This window comes from Phoca vitulina, unplaced genomic scaffold, assembly GCF_004348235.1.
Source record: "Phoca vitulina isolate PV1807 unplaced genomic scaffold, GSC_HSeal_1.0 scaffold9, whole genome shotgun sequence".
NCBI classification, from domain to species: Eukaryota; Metazoa; Chordata; class Mammalia; order Carnivora; family Phocidae; genus Phoca; species Phoca vitulina.
Window position 1 is genome coordinate 50,775,469 of NW_022589712.1, and position 21,895 is coordinate 50,797,363.

At 36.9% G+C, this 21,895-nt stretch overlaps 1 protein-coding gene across 1 annotated transcript in view; it reads right to left on the bottom strand.

Annotated features, from left to right (window-relative positions):
- FIG4 (FIG4 phosphoinositide 5-phosphatase) overlaps positions 1-21,895 on the bottom strand; it is a 118,720-nt gene that overhangs the window by 77,084 nt on the left and 19,741 nt on the right. Inside the window, exons 4-10 of the mRNA XM_032408089.1 lie at positions 17,320-17,476; positions 13,322-13,372; positions 8,318-8,466; positions 6,090-6,218; positions 3,658-3,758; positions 2,246-2,408; positions 1,736-1,833 (exon numbers count right to left, since the gene is read on the bottom strand). Coding sequence (XP_032263980.1) covers positions 1,736-1,833; positions 2,246-2,408; positions 3,658-3,758; positions 6,090-6,218; positions 8,318-8,466; positions 13,322-13,372; positions 17,320-17,476 — 848 coding nt within the window. The remainder of the gene's footprint in view (positions 1-1,735; positions 1,834-2,245; positions 2,409-3,657; positions 3,759-6,089; positions 6,219-8,317; positions 8,467-13,321; positions 13,373-17,319; positions 17,477-21,895) is intronic.

The following is a 21,895-nucleotide window of genomic DNA, read 5'->3' on the forward strand; positions in this document are numbered from 1 at the left end:
CACATGTATCGGATATTATGTTTTGAATCTGTGTATTTAATGCAGAATTATTTCAAACATCATAGACTGAATCTCCATTTAGCCATAGCTTTTAACGGCAGTATAAGGACTCTGTAAAACATGGAGAAAAGTCAGTGTTCCATTTTGGTGAATGGCATCACCATCCAGCCACCCGAGTAACCAGAAACCTAAGAGTCAAGCCTGACCTCTCTCCCTCTCCTTCAGCTCACAGCCAGCCCATCACTGAGTCTCCGGCCTCCACACGCTTCTCTCCAGCTCTACCACACCATCCTGGTTTAAGCCAGGGTCACCCCTTCCCTGGACAATTGGCATAGCCTTCTATGTAGTCTTCCAGCACTCTTTAACCTTCTGCCAATCCATATGTTCTCTTTGTTGAGGTCAGGATAGTCTTTTTAAAATAAAAATCTGATCACAATCCTCTCAGTCATGCGAAACCTTCAATGGTTTCCCATTATACTCTCAGGATAAAGACCGGACTCACTGACACGCCCTACAAGGCTCTGCATGGTCTGGCCATAGCTATCTCTTCAGCCTCATCCCACAACAGTACGCCCATCATCTCTCTGGCCCTCATCGGCAGGACCCCTACCATATGGCCTTTCCTTCCTCAAACACACCATATCCCCTCCTGACCCAGGGCCTTGGAACCTGCTCTTCGGAATTCAATACTATTCCCTCTCTTCTTGGCCTAGTTAACGCCTCTTCCTTCAGTCTGCACAGACTCATCACCTCCTCAGGGGAAACTTCTCTCCCGTTATAAGCTCTCATGGCACCGCTGAGCTTGTTTTGGTACCTCTGCATTACTTCACCATTAGACTGTTAGCTCTGTGAAGGCATGAATTGTTTCTATGACCACCTTGGCACAAAGGAAACCTTCAAGAATACTTGTTAAATAATGAACTAAATGGACACAGCATTCCTTGTTTTTTTATTCAGTTGAGTCACATTTGTTAACCAACCTCTCAGAAAAATCTCAGCTCTAAGGTGTTGACCACTGCTACAACCATAACATAACAAAACCCCTGCTTTTCCTCCTTTCAGGGTTTTCTTGGCTGTGGACTGAAATTCTTTCAAGGCACACAGTTGCGGCAGATACAGACACAATTTATTACCTGGTCTCCCTGCTCTCCATCCTAGGCTGTTGACCCAAAGTCCTAGGCATATACACGAGCTATGCTGACCAGACAGTGTACTCTCACAAGGAAGCACAGAAATGTAAGGCCATGCCACCACTTTGTCCACCTGGTTCTTGAACCATGGCAGTGCCCCAATTTCTGAATCCAGCCTTCAGATCCTACTACTACATATTGACCTTCCTAAGAGATCTCTGGATTGTCAAGGGACTGGGTTGTATCGAGGTTAGGCTGTGGCCCTGTGATCTCCGTGCTTCCTTCTCCAGGCTGTCCTGGAAACTAAGGCAGAATTTCACGCATCTCCAGTTCACCCAAGGAAATCAGAAGACTGACAGCATCACTTTCTTCCCTTGGAAACATACTGCTGCTTCTCCCAGGCACCCAGGGAAGAGGCCACACTGAACCGAAGGCTTAGACGGTGGCTTGGACGTCAGACGCAGTGCTCTGTCACAGCACAGAAAGTCTATAGACCTCTCCTCTGGGGACAGGTAAAGCAGGCTACAAGAATGACCCCTTTGGGCTGAGGAAAGGATTTTCCAGTGTGACTGAATTTCATAACCAAACAGACGAGCACATCATACCTTCACTAAATTCAAGATGATGATGGGGGAGCCAAACCTTTGAAGCATCTGGTCGAAGTGAAGGGCAGCCACATGTGCAAATGGGTCTGCCTGATCCACTGAGGGAGATAAAAAGGATGAATAAATACCAGAATGAAAATCATAAAGCAAGAATAAAACAAGTATAGGGTTTCATTCTCTTTTTTAATGTTTAAAGAAATGCAATTCAACTAATCTAGTAGTTCCACTTCCCAAGTTCCTCTTGAGCTTATCAGATACTCATTCTTCATGCATTTACTGAATCTGACTGATTCCTACATTTCTGAAGTAAAATACAATTTACTAGCAGCCAAAACAAAAGAAAAATGATAAAGTTATTGAATAAAGTTAACAGAAGTCCTTCTTCTAAATTATCTACTTTCCAGTACTAAAATTTTGTTAGCATCTAAGAATTTATGGATTTCTGTGACAACAGTTCATCATCTCAAAGTGTGGGTAAAGAGTCATAATTAAAAAGACTGCTGCACGCACATGTAATGGGTGGTTTCGGCATCATAGTTGAAATGTCCTGAGACCAGTATAAAGGGACGGATCCTCTAACTTGGACATAAGAAGAATAACTTCCTGCAGTAAAAGACATCACAGAAGCATCACAGAGTATTTGTTCAGTCTCCACTTCATTTGCAACATCACCCTGAAAAGAAAGGGGGCATTTAAAGATATTTTATGTTCTTAGAATTTTTTAGTGGAAAAAATTTCCAAGTATACAATGAAATTATAATTTCCATCTTTAGAGCATTTTAAAAGAGGTAAATGTTGATCAATATTCAATGTGCACATTAGGAAAGGAAAACCATTAAAATGCAACAAAGAAAGGCAATTAAAAATAGCCGAGAATAGACTAGGAAAAAATCAAATTAAATAGCTAATAATACAAGTAGCAGACAGAGAACAGCTTGAGTGATATAAATGGCAGAGAGGAAGAGAAAAGGAAAACAATTACATGAAATTATACAGGAGGTTAGGAAGACCAGCGGAATATAAAACTTCAATTCTGAAGACCAGGGAGGAATGAAAGGACAAAAGAGTGAGATTCAAATAATTCCTGATGGACAGAAGGGGGAAAAAAAGGTCTTGAGATAGCTTGACTTATAAAAGTATAGAAGGATATGACAAAGAATAATTTTAGAAGCATTAATAACATGTCTGCTTGATTATCTGTGAAATATTAAAAAATAAGTAACATAGCAAAATTGTGAATTTTCTTAGGGCACCAGTTATAACTATTTTCATTGTTGATATAATTTTAAGAACAATGGTGCTATTTTAACCCAGGATTCAAACCCAATGTCTCACTCAATCTGTCTACCCAATCACACATCTGCGTAAGACTCAAGCTGTCTACTGCAAATAGAGATGAAACACTTGGAGGAGATGACATGACTGGTGGCAGGACAGGACTTCTGTTGTGGTTATTTTCCAGGGCCGAGCAGAATAGGAGCCTGCCTGGAGCCCAACTAAAGCAGAGGCGAGGGGGGAAGGGGTTTCCATGCCTCGCTCTACCTTTTCTTCTCATCAAGGATGCATTTCCAATGAGTGCTCCCCTCCACTTACTCCTCTGATGGAGGTGCTTTGCCATTTTAGTCACTACACTAAATATGCACTACATTTTTTCGTATCTTACAGAAATGGCTCATTCTCCAAAACATGAGACATGTCATAACTCCCCAAGGCAATGCATAACTGGCTCTAAGATAGTTGATTTTTCAGAACATCCGTATACTAGTCACATTCCTCACAAGTTTCAGATACTCCGGAGCATTAATTATTCTCTTGATCATATCCCATACTAAGAAATGCCACTTTCTCGAATCCCACTTGGCTTCCTCTGTCAGCAAGGTTGATGTGAAAGGTTAAGCAGTGCCATTGCTTCTCCACCTTACCTCACAGTTTGCGCCTCTCTTGAGAAAGCGGGTCCCAGCAAACTTACTGGATCTTCTGGCTATTAGAGTCACATAGACTGGTCGTCCGTAGATCAACAGCTCTTAGAAATCAAGTTAAAGCTGTTTGAGCATTCACACCGAACTGTTACACCACACCAAGAGAATCCCTAGACCTTAAATATGCATTTAAATATATCTTGTTCGGAAGGTTAAAGAACACCAAAAAGTTCTACCCAAGAATGGAACAGCATTGGCTCTAACTGTTCTTCCAAATGAAGCAGGTATTAAGGCAAAAACAGGCCTCCCTAAGGAGTGGTTTCCATGAATTTTAGAGGAAGTGGTAAAAAGGTGTAGGGTTAGCGGCCAAGGGAAGACCTGGTCTCTCCTTATCGCCAACTAAAGGATGTAAATGGGTACAACTAATCCTTCTTTAGTCTTCAGAGATCATACACCTCTCAAAGAGAGCATATGTCACTTAACAGGGGGTTAAATATGAAGCAACATATAATACTTAGGGAATGGAGTAAGTATAATACTGTAAAAGTTACCCAAATTTGTCACCTAACTGCAAAAACTAAACTCTGTGAATTATTTAACTGATATGCAGCTTACCGATTATGTCACCTTATTTAGCTTTCTGAGCCTCAGTTTCATCTTCTGTCAAATGGTGTAAGTACTAGTAAAGTAACTAACTTTATGAGGTGGTTAGGAGGACTAGGTTAGGTAATGTGTGGAAACCAGTGCCTGTCCTATAGTAAGTGCTGAATATATAGCAATTTCTTTTATCACCATAAAGACTTCCGGAATTCATTAAATGCTGGACAGCTAGGAAACTAGTTTCATCATCTAAACTAATGAGCTTTAAAATTATAATCCATGGTGCTATTCGCTATTTTAAAAACACAAACATTTACTGTGCTTAATATATGCCTGGCCCTGAGTTAGCTCTTGATGATACAAAACAGTTTAGAACTACCTCTTGGAAAATGCCATTAGAAACTGCAGCACATTCTTCTTGGTGTCCTTGGTGGTGAAAACCTTGTGTTCTTTCCAGGTACATTTCACTTTTGGAAGCAGAAATGGTAATTCAGGGCCAAATCTCATTATTCAGTGAACAAACCAAGCAGATACTACTACTCACTGCTTGGAAATGATTATAAAGTAATGAGGCTTACTTGCAAGTGTAGTGCATAAATCTCACTCATCCTCATTTTAAGCTTCCTTTGTGTCTTCATCTAGCCTCTCTTCTTCCTCATTTGCCAGAAAGAAAGCACCACCAGTCCTCTTTAGGACTAACCTCTCCGGCTATACCCCTTGATCCCACTCCTCCCAAATGTTCTAGTGCAAGAAAAAATATCAGTAACCACGTTTACCCACTTAATGATCTCAAAACGACCACTCCTTTACAGTTTTCACCATAGGCCTTAAAAAACCTAAGACAGAAGAAAGAATGTCAACTGGAAAACAAGCTAGGTGTACAAATGCCCTACATGATCTCAAAAAGGGACAGGAAACAACTAAATACTACTCCTAGAAAGTAGTACACTGCCTCTCTAAGCCTCATAGCATAATAGCACTTTCTGGAAAGGTTTTAACCATAGGTAGAAATTAAATAAAAGGAAAAAAAGTATTTATAAAATTGAACTCAAAATCAGCTTAACCCAAGGTTCAACCTACATCTATTTAACCTCTTTTGTCCCTTTCCAATCCAGGACTTTATCACATTATGCCTGAACCACAGCAATCTTTTCCTAACTCATGCCCCCTGTTCTAGTCTCATTTTATTTAATCCAGCTTGAAAATAAGTGTCAACTCAACCTTTCTAAGTACTCCCCTCTACATTACCCTCTTGAAAAAACTTCCAAATGTTCAGGCACCAAACCCAAAATGCTTACTTAGTCTGACCACCAAAGCAATCTGGTGACTTGCAATATGACTCCCCACAACCCACTACATTGTTACCTCCCAAGGATTTTACACCCAAGGCAGAACACTCCCATGAACTTTTCTACCCCTACACTCATGGTGCTTTCCCCACCTAGGAATTTGCTCCCTGCTTCCTGCTAAGGTCTGACTAAGGTGGGGAGGATGCGACAGGCCAAGCCTGCCTTTTCCTATGAGCCTCCCCCATCCTCCCCACCTGTCAGTGAATCTTCTCCTCCTCTCAGGTATGAATGATACTTATTGCCTATATCACTTGCTATGCACGTAGCATTTTCTTTCCTGGTGTTTATCTTTCTGTGTACATAAGAGATCTGTTCAAATGATCTGCATACCTCTTTGTATTTCCACTATCTGATATCATCAGTAAGTTTTCCTGCTGGGTGCACAGAATGGTAATTAATAATCTTATAATTCCTATACAGTCTTCTACAGATTGATACAGCATAAGTTTAATAATATATACCTTAGTTTTTTTAAAAAAAGGATACTTGACTGCCCACAGAACCCATGAATAATATACAACAGCCAGTCACGATGCACAGTATTTTTAATTATATCCAGAAGTTCACCGTTCCACACATACTTCATATAAGGCTCACTAGAGATCCCAAATACACCTGAAAAATAAAAGTTGGTACCAGAAATATAAGGAAATTGGTCTATATTCATCTTTAAGTTTTTGTTTTTAACTTCAAAATAAAATGCCTGATTAACAGAATTGCCATTTTCAGTGGATATAACTCGTATCATCACCCAGAACACTGCGCTGATTCTGTACAAAGTAAAAGAATAAACACATTTTTCTGATTTGTGAGAGTTTTTTAACCTAAGAGGAAAGTAAACAAGAGGGAAATTAAGGACACATGGACAAATACATGACTAGGCTGAGAGATAGCATCGGGCAGCGGCTGGAAGCACTGCTCCGGGGTCCGAGTGCCTGGGTCCAAATACGGGCCCTGACTCTTGTCAGCAGGGTGACAGCTGTGATCAAGAGTGTTACTTACTACCTCAGTGCGCATTTGCTCATCTGTACCTGTATCATGTGGTTGTTGTAAAGATGGTAATGTTGGTAATGCACACAAAGTGCTTCGAACAAGCCTGGTGCCTTACTGATACTTCTGTAAGTGGCAGTTACTATCATATCAGGCTTTTTCTATATGAAGAAATTAATTTCACCAAACATCATTTCAACATATCCAGATACATTTATTAAACACTGATGAGTTTTACAAAACTTATATAAAGGGCAAAATGAGAAATAAGTATGATTATGGCTTAAAAGACTGTAAGAGTGGGACGCCTGGGTGGCTCAGTTGGTTATGTGTCCAACTCTTGATTTCAGCTCAGGTCATGATCTCAGAGTCCTGAGATCGAGCCCTGGGCCAGGCTCTGAGCTCAGTGGGGAATCTGCTTGAGGATTTCTCTCCCTCTCCCTCTGCCCCTCCCCCTGCTCATGCCCATTCTCTCTCTCTCTCTCTCAAATAAATAAATAAAACTTTTTTTAAAAAAAGACTGTAACAGTTCTGGATAGCAGGCTATTTTTCTTCTCAAAACATGGTATGTTGAGAGTGTTTATATACTGTGTCAAATGCACTTGGTTTGATTCCTAAAAACTGAACCTTCTCTGCCCTTTCAATGCTTTACACAGAGCACAAATAGTACACACAAGAACTAGAGTCCTGTTTTTGCCACTTACCAGTCTCTGTAACCTTTGGCAAGTTACTTAACATCTCTGAACTTCAATTTTCTGAACTGTAAAACAATGCTACTACTATTCACCTCAGAGATATGTTCAGATTAAATAATACGTGCAAAGTGCACTGCTAACTCTGCACCCACATCTTCATCACTATTATTCAGGTTGCACAGAGCAAGGTGTCCGAGACATTGTTGACTTACTATGTTTCCAAAGTATATCCAAGTCAGCTAAACGGCTTTAAGTCTGAAATGATTCCTTCACAACATTCATTTTAGCACTGCCTCAGGCTTTAAAGTTCTAGGCCAACCCAAAAATCTAGGGATAAAGGTAACCATCCTGTTGTGCGACTGGTTCATTTAGGATCTCCAGGATGACCCCACATGTGGCCCTGCAGTGATCCTACAGTGGTCCTGACAGAAGCAGGCCTATGAGGGACACCTGGGTCAAGCTGGGACCAATCAAAATAAGAACCTCTGACCCGCTGCATTGGTTCCTTGGCACATTGGCCATGTGATCTTAATCTCTATGCCTGTTTCCTACTTAGTCTTTATTTCTTTAAAAGTGGCATCATACCAACTGAGCAGAGTTTTTATAAGAATTAGAGATATTGTAGTAAATTTCTAGGACACAAGAGATAATCCATGGTGAATTTTTGCCAAAACTCTCTATGAAGGAAAATAAGGTGGTGGTGTGTATTCTCCAATATTCAAAAAAACCAATTCTCCATTCAAACTTCACCAAAAGCCTAGACCTAAATGTATTCCATTAAAAATACATGAATATTTGCTAGGAAATGTCAGCATACAATTTTCTGGCTGGCCCACAAATGAAATCACATCGTAATTAATGAGCTCTATAAAAATGAATTGGTCAAGTTTATATATCCAAAACAACCTCATATAAGGACACAGAGCAATAAGGGACAGAGAAATATGAAGGAAATGTGAGTTAATTTAATGAGATGCCATTTCATGGATGCCATATTAACCTACATTAGATGTGCTGAAAACCACCTACCGCTTCCACCCTGTGTAATTAATCCTTCATCTTCAAAGATGTCGAAACTCTCCTGGCGAGGCTGGGTTGTTTCTGACTTTAACATCTCCAGGGGCATTCGCAAGACAGTGAGATTATACTGAAGTGAGTGGGACAGATCATAGCTGTAACTGAGAACATAACTGAAACTTAATAAGAATTATAAAAGCAAAACATATTTCAGTCTTGGCTCCTATATGGAATTAAAAACTGAACCACATTAGCACCCATTCAATTACTTGGAAGCAAAACTATTCAAATAAACACTATAAAACACAGTAAACCATGAATATAATTAGAAACTTAAAAATCACTACATCCTCAAAAAATTAAAAATAGAAATACTATACAATCCAGTACTTCCAGTTCTGGGTATTTACCCAATGAAAACAAAAACACTAATTTGAAAAGATATATGCACCCCTATGTTTACTGCAGCATTATCTACAATAATCAAGATATAGATATGGAAGCAACCTAAGTGTCCACTGACAGATGAATGGATAAAGAAGATGTGGTATATCTATACAATGGAATATTACTCAGCCATTAAAAAAATGAGCTCTTGCCATTTGCAACAACATAGATGGACCCAGAGGGCATTACACTCAGTGATATAAGTCAGACAGAGAAAGACAAATACTGCATCATTTCACTTATATGCGGAATCTAAAAACCAACACAAACAAACAAACAAACAAAAAACAGAAATAAACGCACAAATACAGAGAACTGGTGGTTGCCAGAGGGGAGGGGATGGGGGATGGGCAAAACAGGTAAAGGATATCAAGGGGTACAAACTTCCAGTTATAAAATAAGTCACAGGGATGAAAAGTACAGCACAGGGAATATAATCAACTATATCGTAATAATGTTGTATGATGACAGATGACTATATCATTGTGAACACTGAGAAATATATAGAATTGTCAACTCACTATGTTGTACACCTGAAACTAACATAATATGGTATGTCTACTATGCTTCAATTAAAAAAATCATTGCATGACTTAGGCATTTGCACAATTAGAAATATACAATACAATGCGAATGATCAACATTCACTGACTTGCAATTTGCATTTTTTGCTTCACAGTGAAATCACTTTAACTTCACAGCCTTGTGCAAAGGGGTCACACTCTCATACATATCTGAATGGAGTTCCATAGATGTTACAATATCCAAAATATCCAATAGTGCACAGTCTGTACTCTAGTTTACATATCAACAAAAATAATTCTATTAATTATTAGTGGCAGTACCATAATCGACTTCATAATAAAACAGGAATAAGCAATTAATACAAGCCATTACAATAAAACATGTTTTAGGAGAGTAACAACCATCCAAAAAGTTACAACAGTCTTTGCAAATAAAATTTGGCCTTGAGGCCAAAAGAAACCTATTTTACAATCCTGATTTCACATAATTAATAATTTTTAAAGTATCTCTAGCTATACATTTTAGCACAGAATTTCAGAAGGTATCTAGAATTCTTTAGATTTACACAAATTCATAAAATACTTTAGTAATATTTAAGGTGGTTACAATTTTGCCTGGAGACTTACATATTATTTCAATTATTATTTCTTCTTTAATTTATTCATATAATTTGACTGAAATTAATCTGTTTCATCTGTGAAATTCAATTTTACCATATTTGCTAGATGGAGCCATTAATTTTACTAGCATCTAATTTCAGGGATAAATATTGTATTAAGACATTGACTTTTCAATCACATTTACAATAACATCAAAAAATAAAATACTTAGGAATAAATTTAACCAAGGAGGAGAAAGATCTTACACTGGAAATTTATAAAATACTGATGAAATAAACTGAAGACACAAAAAAATGGAAAGATACCTCATGTTCATACAGCAGAAGAATTAATGTTGTTTAAATGTCCATACTACCCAAAGCCATCCATAGATCCCTATCAAAATTCCAATAACATTTTTCACAGAAATAGGAAAAACAATCCTAAAATTTGTATGGAACACAAAAGACCACTAATAGCCAAAGCAATCTTAAAGAACAAAGATGGAGGCATCACACTTTCAGATTTCAAACTTTTTTACAAAGCTACAGCATTCAAAGTAGCATGACATAAAACAGACACATAGATCAGTGGAACAGAACTGAAAGCCCAGAATAAACCCATGCATAGAGAGTCAACTATTTAGCAAGGGAGCCAAGAAGACACATGGGGAAAGGATAATCTCTTCAATAAATAGTGCTGGGAAAACTGGATACCCATATGCAAAGAATGAATTGGACCCTTGTCTTACACCATTCACAAAAATTAACTCAAGATGGATTAAATATTTAAATATAAGACCAAAAACTATAAAACTACTAGATGAAGACAAAGGGGAAAAGCTCTTTGACATTGCTTTTAGCAAAGATTTTATGGATATGACACCAAAAACACAAGCAACAAAAGCAAAAATAAACAAGTAGGACAACAGCAAACTAAAAAGTTTCTGCACAGGAAAAAAAAAGTTAACAAAATAAAAAGGCAACCTATGTAAAGGGAGAATATATTTACAAACCATCTATCTGATCAGGAGTTAATATCCAAAATACATAAGGAACTCATAAAACTCAAGAGCAAAACATAACAAACAAAAAAACCCAAAATCCAATTTAAAAGGGGGCAAAGGACCTGAATAGACATTCTTCCAAAGAAAATGGCCAACAGATACGTGAAAAAATGTTCATCATCACATCAGGGAAATGCAAATTAAAGCCACAATGAGATAGCAACTCATACCTCCTATAATGGTTATTATCAAAAAGATAAGAGACACACGTTGGCTAAGCTGTGGAGAAAAAGGAACCCTTGTGCACTGTTGGTGGGAATGAAAATAGGTGCAGCCACTAGAGAAAACAGTATGGAGGTTCCTAAAAAATTTAAAAATACAACCACCATATATTCCAGCAGTCCCACTTCTGAGTAAATAGCCAAAAGAAATGAAATCACCATCTTGAAGAGATATATGCAGCCCCCTGTTGACTGTAACCATTATTCACAATAGCCAAGACATGGAAACATCCTAAGAGTCCAGCAATGGATGAATGGATATAGGATATTACTCAACCATAAAAAAAAGAAGGAAATCCTGCTATTTGCAATAACATGGGATGGAATTTGAGGGCAGTATGCTAAGGGAAATAAGTCTAATTATTTCTATATGTTCTTCACTTCTATGCAGAACCTAAAAAAGCCAAACTCATAGAAATAGAAAGTAGAATGGTAGTTGCCAGGGGCTGGGGCATGGGAAAAGGGTAGAGTGGGAAAAATGGGAAGATGTTGGTTACATGGTACAAACTCCCAGCTATAAGATAAATAATATCTGGGGATCTAATGCATAGCATGGTAACTGTAATTAACATTAATGAATTATAACTTGAAATCTGTTGAGAGTACATCTTGAATGTTTTTAACACACACACACACACACACACACACACATAATTATGTGAGGGGATGGAGGTGTTGACTAACCTTATTGTGGTAATCATGTCACAATACATATGTGTATCTAATCATCACGCTGTACACCTTAAACTTACAGATGTTATATGTCAATATCACAGCAGGTGGCGGTGGGGGAGGATGTTGATTTTTAACTTTTAAAAATCAATTTTTCCGTTAGAATAATTGCTTTATTCCAGCCTAATCTTAAGAATGTAGTATATCCTTTTTTAAGCTTACTTATTAGACACAAAAACCATAACTGACATACTTTTACTTCTGGGATGACTTGATCCCAGAGCTCAGTATGGGGATGCAAACGAAGTTGAAATCGTGGAGAAGACCATTTCTAACAGTACCACCAAGTTTCAGTAACAACTTGCAGATGCTATAAACATAAAATTAAGCAATAAAGACAGAAAAGCAGATGACTGAGATAAACATAATGGAAATAAACATTCAATAAACATTTGTGAAAGTGAAAATGCTTTCTTTAGGAACCCTTCACTAGACCACTGTTAAAATAATGAACTTCCTTCAGCTTCACAACAATGAAAACATAACCCATTCTACATAGTAAACATGTTTTTATTTCACAGATAAATAAGTGGTTAACTGTACAAACAATTTAAAAGTAAATTTAAAATAATGCAAGTACCCCATCAGTGCATAGCACCAATAGCTACAACACTCTAAGCCCTTGTTTGATCCTTGGGACTCAAGTCCTTTTTGGTGCATGCTATTTTGTGTTCTCCCTTTTTAGTTTGGATATTACAGCTGACAGAATTTTCCATTTAGCACAATAACTGCATCTCCTAGGCCTACATATTGGTCACATCAGTGGTGGTATAATACTCTATCTTAATGCACTGTTAGAATTTACTTGCCCATCGTTCAGTTACTGGTATTTGAGTTGTCCCTGCATTGGCTGGTTTGCTGGTTTGGGACTATCATAAATAGAGAAGCTATAAATGTCTCTTTATAAGTAGGAATTAATATTTTCTCTCCTAATTTATTTTCTTAGGATATGTTTTCATAAATGCTTTATGCCACATTCCTCTTCAGGAAAACATTAATTTACAAGATCATTAGCGGTATGTTGGTATTATAACAATTCTTTCTATTATGGATTTATTTTTACCTAATTTTGCTAGATTGTTAACTAAAACAATCTGTGAAATTGTTACAACTCTGTATTAGAAACTGAATGCAAATTTCATTCATGTAATTAAAAATTACGAGACTATTTCATTAAAATCCTACCTAAAACAAAGATGATTTTTATAGTGAGAATACTTCCCCTGTAATTTGTCCATTCAATATTCAAACATCAGATTTTTAAAAGGAAGAAATACCTTTATCTTTATGTTTTTAGATGAAATCGTTTGACCGATTAAAAAAATAGAGGAAGTACCGCTGTGTCCTCTGATTCTGTTTTTCCACCCTGGAAAATAATATAAACACATTTCTCCTGTCAGTCAGGAGAAACTAAGTTCAAACTTACCTAAAGTAAAAATTGCTAGATAGGTCCACATTTTGAAAGATTCGTAGATACCTAAAAAAAAAGCAAAATAAAAAAACAAAAGCATATTACAGTCACACAATACTATTATTTTTTCATAGCTTGACATAGACATTTATACTTGTAAATGCTCTCATTTAAACTGAGGAATTCAGGGGCTCCTAGCTGACTCAGTCGGTAGAGCACGCAACTGATGATCTCGGGGTTGAGTTCAAGCCCCATGTTGGGTATAGAGATTACTTAAAAATAAAATATTAAAAAAAAAACACAAACTGAGAATTCAATCCAGAACTGCAGTAGGGATTTCATCTGAAGCAATTTCTAAGTCTGTTGATTGTCCCTTCAGAGTCCCTAACTTTACAGTTTGACCATTTCCTCATCACTGATCATGCCAGAGAGGGAAAGTCATGTACTTACATGTGTGGAGAACTTAGACTCGGGGCAAGAAGTAAACACCGTTCTTGTTACTATTACGTGCTTTGTAAATGCTGTGAGGTTGGAGAGGAGAGTAGCAAAAACAAGCAAAAATGTTTACAAAAACCATAATTTTAAATTGCAAAGTTTGCAACTGAAAAAAATGTACAGAATAATATATCTGTATATCTACCCCTCAGGATTAATAAATGTTAACATTTCTTTCATATTCTTTCAACTTTTTAAAGACTTTTGATCACAAATGGGTACTGAATTTGTCAAATATATTTTCTACAAATATTAAGATGATTGTAATTTTTCCCAGCAATATTTTAATGTAGTGAACTGCTCTAGCAAAATTTTCTACTGTTGATACAACCATGCGTGGCAGGAGTAACCTCAACTTGTCATTATATATGAAATGTTTAGTAGTACTGTATTTTATTTCCTAATATTTTACCAAATCTTTTTTTAAGTTTATTTATTTATTTTTTTAGTAATCTCTACACCCAACATGGAGCTCAAACTCATGACCCTGAGATCAAGAGTCACACGTTCTTCCAACTGAGCAAGCCAGGCACCCCACCAAATCTTTTTTTAATGAATTATTATATTATATAGTTTTATAAATATGTTAAAAGTTTTACCTATCTAGTAAAAGTACTTCAGTCTACCTATAACAAGCTATTAATATAATTTTATCTTATTCTGGATAATGTCCAGTGCTACACAGTATTAATCCTAAAATAATTTCACTCTCTAAAAGAAGTCAAATCACTACATAGAACAACATAATTTGTTTTACTACTCCTGGCTAAAGAATCACAAAGATGAGGTTTATAAATAATATAAACCTTTTCAACTTTTTCCCATCCCTTGGATTCATATGCGCTGATCTGATTCACTGTTTTAAAAAAATTTATTACTGAAGTGTAGTTGACAAAAAATGTCATATTAGTTTCAGGTGTACAACATGGTGATTCAACAATTTTATACATTACTCAATGTTCACCATAGTAAGTATACTTACCATCTGTTGCAATAAAACATTATTATAATATTATTGACTATATTCCCTATGCTGTACTTTTCATCTTCACGACTTACTTCATAACTGAAAGTTTGTACTACTTAATTCCCTTCACCTATTTCGCCCATCCTGCCACCCCTTCCCTCTGGCAACCACCAGTTTGTTCTCTGTATTCATGAGTCTGTTTCTGTTTTTTGGCTTGTTATTTGTATTGTTTTTCAGATTCCACATATAAATGAAATCATATGGTATTTGTCTTTCTCTGTCTGATTTATTTCACTTATGGAAAGAACTGCAAGAGCTCTTTCTCTTTATGGCTGAGTAATATTCCATTGTGTGTGTTTTTGTGTATGTGTGTGTGTGTACCACATTTTCTTTATCCATTCATCTACTGATGGATACTTGGGCTGTTTCCACATCTTGGCTATTATAGATAATGCTGCAATAAACACTGGGGTGCATATATCTTTTCAAATCAAAGTTTTTATTTTCTTTGGGGAGTACCTAATTCAATTTTAGTTAATATACCATGCCTGCCTGTAAACTATGTGAGATATAATTTTTTTCAGTTAGTGTAAGACAAAGGACCATTTTATCTGTTAAATTCTTATTTTCATCTATGAAACAGATTATTTTTTAACAACCCCACTTCCAAATATCATCAAAGACAGTATCACCAGAGTCCAAAATCTACGAATCTAAGAGGGCCTTAAGCAAGAGAGCCACACCACCTTTAAATTTTGGTTTGTGTATATAGAACAACACTATAAAAGTATAGAGTGTAATTAAAATCTAAACTTAAAAACTAATAAGGGGTACCTGGATGGCTCAGTCAGTTAAGCATCCAACTCTTGATTTTGGCTCAGGTCATGATCTCAAGGTCATGAGATTGAGCCCCATGTTGGGCTCCATGCTGGGGGTTGAGCCTGCTTGAGATTTTCTCTCCCTCTCCCATTGCCCCTCTCCCACTCTCTCTTTCTTAAAAAAAATTACTAAAAAAAGAAAAAAAACTAATAAGCATGCCTAACTTCGTTCCGTTTTAACCCTTATGTTTATAATAAATATATTTATGTATTAAAATAATTCTACTCTTTATCAACTTATTAATAGACTTTTCCCACATTCCCAAGGCTCCAATAATTTTCCTCCAAACAAATCTACAGAAAAATTGGAAGGAAAAACAGTACAATAAATACCAGTATGTCCTTCAACTGAATTCACTGTTAAATCTCTCTCACACACATATACATTCTCTCTCTTTAAATGCACAAGTTACATTTTATTTTCCTAAACCATTTTCAGTAAGTAGCAGACATGATGACACTTCACTCCTAAATATGAAAAAACAAAATCTCTTAAATAAGAATATCATTTTTACACTTAAAATTTAATATTGATTCAATATCACCTGGCATATTATCCATATACAAAATGTCCCCATAAACAACTTTATAGCTATGTGTGTGGGTGTGTATACATGCCTCCGTTATACATTTTTCTTTTTAAAGATTTTATTTATTTATTTGACAGAGAGAGATAGTGAGAGAGGGAACACAAGCAGGGGGAGTGGGAGAGGGAGAAGCAGGCTCCCCGCCAAGCAGGGAGCCCCATGCGGGGCTCGACCCCAGGACCCCGGGATCATGACCCGAGCCGAAGGCAGATGCCCAACTGGCTGAGCCACCCAGGCACCCCTCCGTTATACATTTTAATCCAAGATCCAACAGATATTCAGGTGCTGCATTTGGTTGTCATGCCTGTTCTAAAATCTAGCAGTCCTTTGGCTTTTTCTGTCTTTGATGACATTGACATTTTTAAAGAGTCCAGGCCAGTTGTCTTACAGAATGCCCCACAAGGATGGATTTGTCTGATTATTTCCCATGCTTAGATTTAGGTTAAATGTTTTTAGCGAAGTATTGTCAGAGGGGAGGATGGGTGAAATAAGTGAAGGGGATTAAGAGGTACAAACTCCCAATTATAAAATAAGTCACAGGCATGAAAAGTATAGTACAGGGAATATGGTTAATAATATTATAATAACGTTGTATGGTGACAGATGGTAACTGCACTCACTGTGGTAAGCACAGCATAATAAAACAAAAATATATATATTTTTAGCAAGAAAACTACACAGGTAATCTGTGTCCTTCCCGCTGCTTCATACTGAGAGGCAAATAATGTCAGTTTTTTCTCATTATTGGTGATGCTAAGTTTGAACATTTGGGTAATTATGTTTGCCATTTTTTTTTCTTTGTAAATAAAGAGATTCATGGAGTATATGTTGAGACTGAGTGAATATTCTGTTCCTCAATGATAACATCTCACCTAATGGTTTTGGCTGCTTTTGCTGATTTTCACCTAAATCAATGTTATAATGGAGCTTTATAATAGAGCTTGAACAAAATTATAGAATTCTGAGCTAGTACTTGACATTTTTAACATAACATCTATAATCTTTTGAGTATATTTTGTCTTCTAATTGGTCTATCACATTAAAAAAAAAAAACAAAAAAAAACAGAAGTTACCACCACTACATACCGAGCTTCATCAGGATGAGTAATTCGTACAGAATCATTAGGTATATAGATCATATTTGTATCTTCAATCTTATATATTGCGTGACCTCCAATATCTGCCATCTTCCTTCTTTTAGTTATTAACACAATGTAATAGCCTTCTAAAAACCTGACAAAACCTACACAAAAGAGAGACAAATAAAATGTTTCCTATGCTTAGTAATGCTTTTAGATACGTATTTGGAAGGTAGAAGATCTTTGACACATTTCCTACTTTATTTCTATGATTTATAGCTATACAAATTTTCAGTCATATTATAATCTCTAGAAATATCTATACTGATATTTATCTCACTTAAAAAATATCATTCTAAACAATTTTATTTTATTCATTCTTTTATATTTAGTCTCATTCCAAATAGGATTGAGATGCTTTAAGCAAAAACATACACAAGATTAAGGGGAGTTGTTATTTAATAGGTATAGAGTTTCATTTCACAAGATGAAAAAGTCCTAGAGATCTGTTGTACAAGGCACATATAGTTAACACTACTGTACTGTACACTTAAAAATGGCTAAGATTGTAATATACATGTAAAATAAATCAATATATATACTAGTAAAAAGTATATAAAAACAAACAGAAAACCAAATAAGTTCTCAGAAACTTACAGAACTGTGCTAACATGCACTGTGAACCTCGATGGGGGATACAGATTAAGCACCTCTCTAGATTCATTTAATCATGGAACCTCATCCTATTTTTTAAAAAGAAATTAACCAATGAATAAATGTTCTGAGGAACATACTTTGGGATAACTCAAAAGTTAGAACAAACTACACAGACTCTTGATTACTAGTGGCAAAACCTAACTTGAGCCAGCTTTAAAAAAAGGAAATTTATAATAAGGATACTGAGGTGATCCATGACACCAAAGGGGAACAATATGGTTGGGCCTCAGAAAAACACCTAGTCAAGAAGCATCTCTGAACATGTGCTCTATTCTTGTCTCTCTCCATAGACTAGCTTCCTCCACAGACTAGCCTCCTCCATTTCTCTGGGTGATGTGGTGGGAAACATAGCTCCTAATAGTTCTAGGCTTTATATCCAAAAGCTTCACTGGGAAGAAACAACTTTTTTTATCAAGTTCAATTCCAGAATTCCTAGGGAAGGACTTGGACTGGCCTAACTTGGGATGGGTGCCCAGCCCTGGACCAATCAATAGTTGCCAAGCTATAGAATCACACTGCACTGGAAGCCATTTATACAATAACTAAGTAACTTAGATGGAGCAAGGAGAGGTGGTGCCAGATCCCAGAAAAGTGGATGGTTTCAGCAAACAATATATCCAGTAAATTGCATATCCTTCATGCAATCTTCCACAAGTATCATTTGTGATAGTTAAGCTTTTTATGAATGTTGGAGAGTTATAAAGTTATATTTTATGTCAAATCATTGGAGAACACAAATGTTGTACATTTCTTTAACACATGGTTAAAGAAAGACCATATATATTATGTTCAGAAGCACTAACTTCTCAGCAACACACCAGTTACTCTATAGTCTTGGTTAAAAAATTTTTGGCTCCCATAACTTTTGTTTTGGGAGTGAAAACTAACTCCCTTTGGGGGTAGGGGTCATTTCCAAAATGGCAACATGAGGAGCCCAGCAGAACTTCTCTCCAGTAAAACAAACATAACTGGTGAAATTTATAAAAACAAAACAAAACAGTTTTGGGAACTGTCCTAATGGCATATAGCAAATGGAGAAATACTTATTCAAGAAAATCTACTAAACCTTGATAAGAACAACAAGTATGTGGTATCTGAGTCATAATCTGGTTCTCTCCCAGTCCAGTGTGACAGAATATCTACTCCCGGCAGGAGTAGCCAAGAAGATAGTGCTTTCCCTTCTCTCCCCACTTCTCAGTCTAAGGCCACAGTTTCTGCTCAGAAGGTGCAGGCCACCAGAATGTCTCATCTGTCTCCAGGTCACTGTTAACTGGAACTCTATTCCCAGGCAAGTCCCTCTGCGATCAGGGGCTTCCTTCTTCTCCCTAGCTCCTACTCATAAAATGGAGGCTCTACCCCAGCGGGACTGGTCAAGAATACTGGGTCTGCATTGCCCTCACCCTAGCTCACTCATATAATGAGTCAGATGAAATCATACAGCTGACTTCCCATCAGAAACATCGGAGGCCACAACGCTGTGGGATAACATATTCAAAGCATTGAAAGAAAAAACCTGTCAACCAAGAATCTTATATCTAGCATAACTATCTTTCAAAACGAACTTTCTCATGTGCACGTGTGCATGTGCTCATGCACCCTTGCACTCTCTCTCTGTTTCTCTCAGAATGTTATATTCTATAAAGTCTGAGCCAGGATCCTGATGCTATGAATTTTTGCTCTAGAAGTGACGAATTCCCACTGTCTTGTTATTCTCAGCTGACAAAAAAAGGAAACTAGTAATTGACTATATTAACATAAATGAGCTAAAATATGTAAGAAAAAGATGCCTCAAGGATTTTATGAGCCAGACTACTGAGGAAAAGATGCCGTTAAAATAGTGAAAAATACTTGTATTTTAGAGACCCACAAAGCACAAACTGCTTTAAAAATGTTCATTTATTCCTTTCTTTGCCTTAGAGACTAGCAAAAAATTCTCCGATTAAAGATAAAGGGCATAGGAATAGGGAAGAAAAAAGCTGATGACAATCTCATTAAAAGCAAGTTAGAAAAAAGCTATCCTTTTAGAAGGATAAAACTTATAAAAGTAAAGCCCTTGGAAGCAGCATAAAAACACTCAAGGGCTTAAATAGTAAGTATTTCCAAAATGAATGAGTTTTCCTTTTATTTTTGTTATACTTACTTTTTATACAAAAAAATCTCTGCAATAATTTCTCAACCTACATTCCAACTGAATTTTAATTTTATGTTTTTAGCTCAAGACTATTTATACCATTCTACCTTTCTCTTCGTAATTTGAATAAAGGGAAGCAAATATATTGCACAAAAGAGACTCTTCTACCAGCACAAATGCCTTCAGCTTATTATAAATGAAATTATTTTCTTCTTCCTTTTTACTACCAATGGGAATTGTCGCTCTCTTTTTTAAAAGGTTCCTATTAAAGATTGCCAACAATTAAAAGACTTTAGTATGGCACAGACATCTGCCAGGAGTTAGCCTATTCATCACTTTAACACACTAAAATGAGAACAAGATTTTTCATCTTCATTCTGTGTACTTCTGACCCCAGACCAATTTCACTGAGTACTTCCAAGAAGCCAAGATGACAGTCATCATGAAAAAGTGATTTGTCTCTCTCCAAGTAGAGAAGGCTGTTTCATTTGAAATGGACACCAAGCAAAGTATATAAAAAAGGACAGTGTAAGAGGATGTTGTGGGAGTGCTGGTGGCTAGAGAGGACCCCACCAGTCCACCAACAGAAGAATGCAATATCCCTGCTTCAGGGGTCACCATGCCAGCTAGTCATTATCTTAAAAGCTTTCAGGGAGAATAGCACTCTGGCAGAGAAACATGAAAAACCTCCACAAGGTACATAGGACCTTTGTACAACAGAGCCCTCTAGAACCAAAGTGACTCTCTAACACCACATCTACTGCTCCCTCACTAGCCTGAGGCTCACACTTTGTTGTTGTTGTCTTCATTATTATCTTGGATCTGCAATCCATTTCCTAGAGTGTTGCTTTAAATAACAACTGAGTCCATCACTTAGTCGGCTACAATGATACTTATTCTACCACTCCCCCTCAACATACTAGCAGCTTAAAAGACTATCCTCTGACAGGTGACATAGGAAGAAAAAGGCCATAAACCTGAAGCTATGTACCAAAAGGGTCTGGGATGGTCACAGAGCTAAGTCTAGTGAAGACTACAGGTAACCAGGGGCACCTGGGTGGCTCAGTCGGTTGAGCATCCAACTCTTGATTTCAGCTCAGGTCATGATCTTAGGGTTGTGAGAATGAGCCCCACATTGGGCTCCATGCTGTATTCTCTCTCTCCCTCTCCCTCTGCCCCAACACCCCCTTCTCCCCCTCTCTAAAAAGAAAGAAAGAAAGAAAGAAAGAAAGAAAGAAAGAAAGAAAGAAAGAAAGAAGGAAAGAAAGAAAGAAAGAAAAAGAAAAAAAGAAAGAAAAAGAAAGAAAGAAAGAAAGAAAGGAAAGAAAGAAAGAAAGAAAGAAAGAAAGAAAGAAAGAAAGAAAGAAAGAAAGGAAGAAAGGAAGAAAGAAAGAAAGAAAGAAAGAAAAAGACTACAGGTAACCATCCACCGACTCCATCCATGTGCCCCAAGACCATATAAAACCACTTTAAGAGGGATGCTCATGATCCCATTCAGTGGTTTTCCAAACCTCCTGCTGGCCATCAAATAACAATGGGGCAAAAATGTACAAGGTAGACAAATGTCCCATGTCTAGGGACCAGCAATGATCCGTGAGCTTTTCATGGGTACTAAACCCATGAAAAGACAAGTAAATAAAAGGTAAGAGTTTAGAAACTTTAGAGCAATTTGAGATCGCTACAACATCCAAGCGCATGACCAATGAACTTGCCTTGAATAGGGCATAGAATAGTT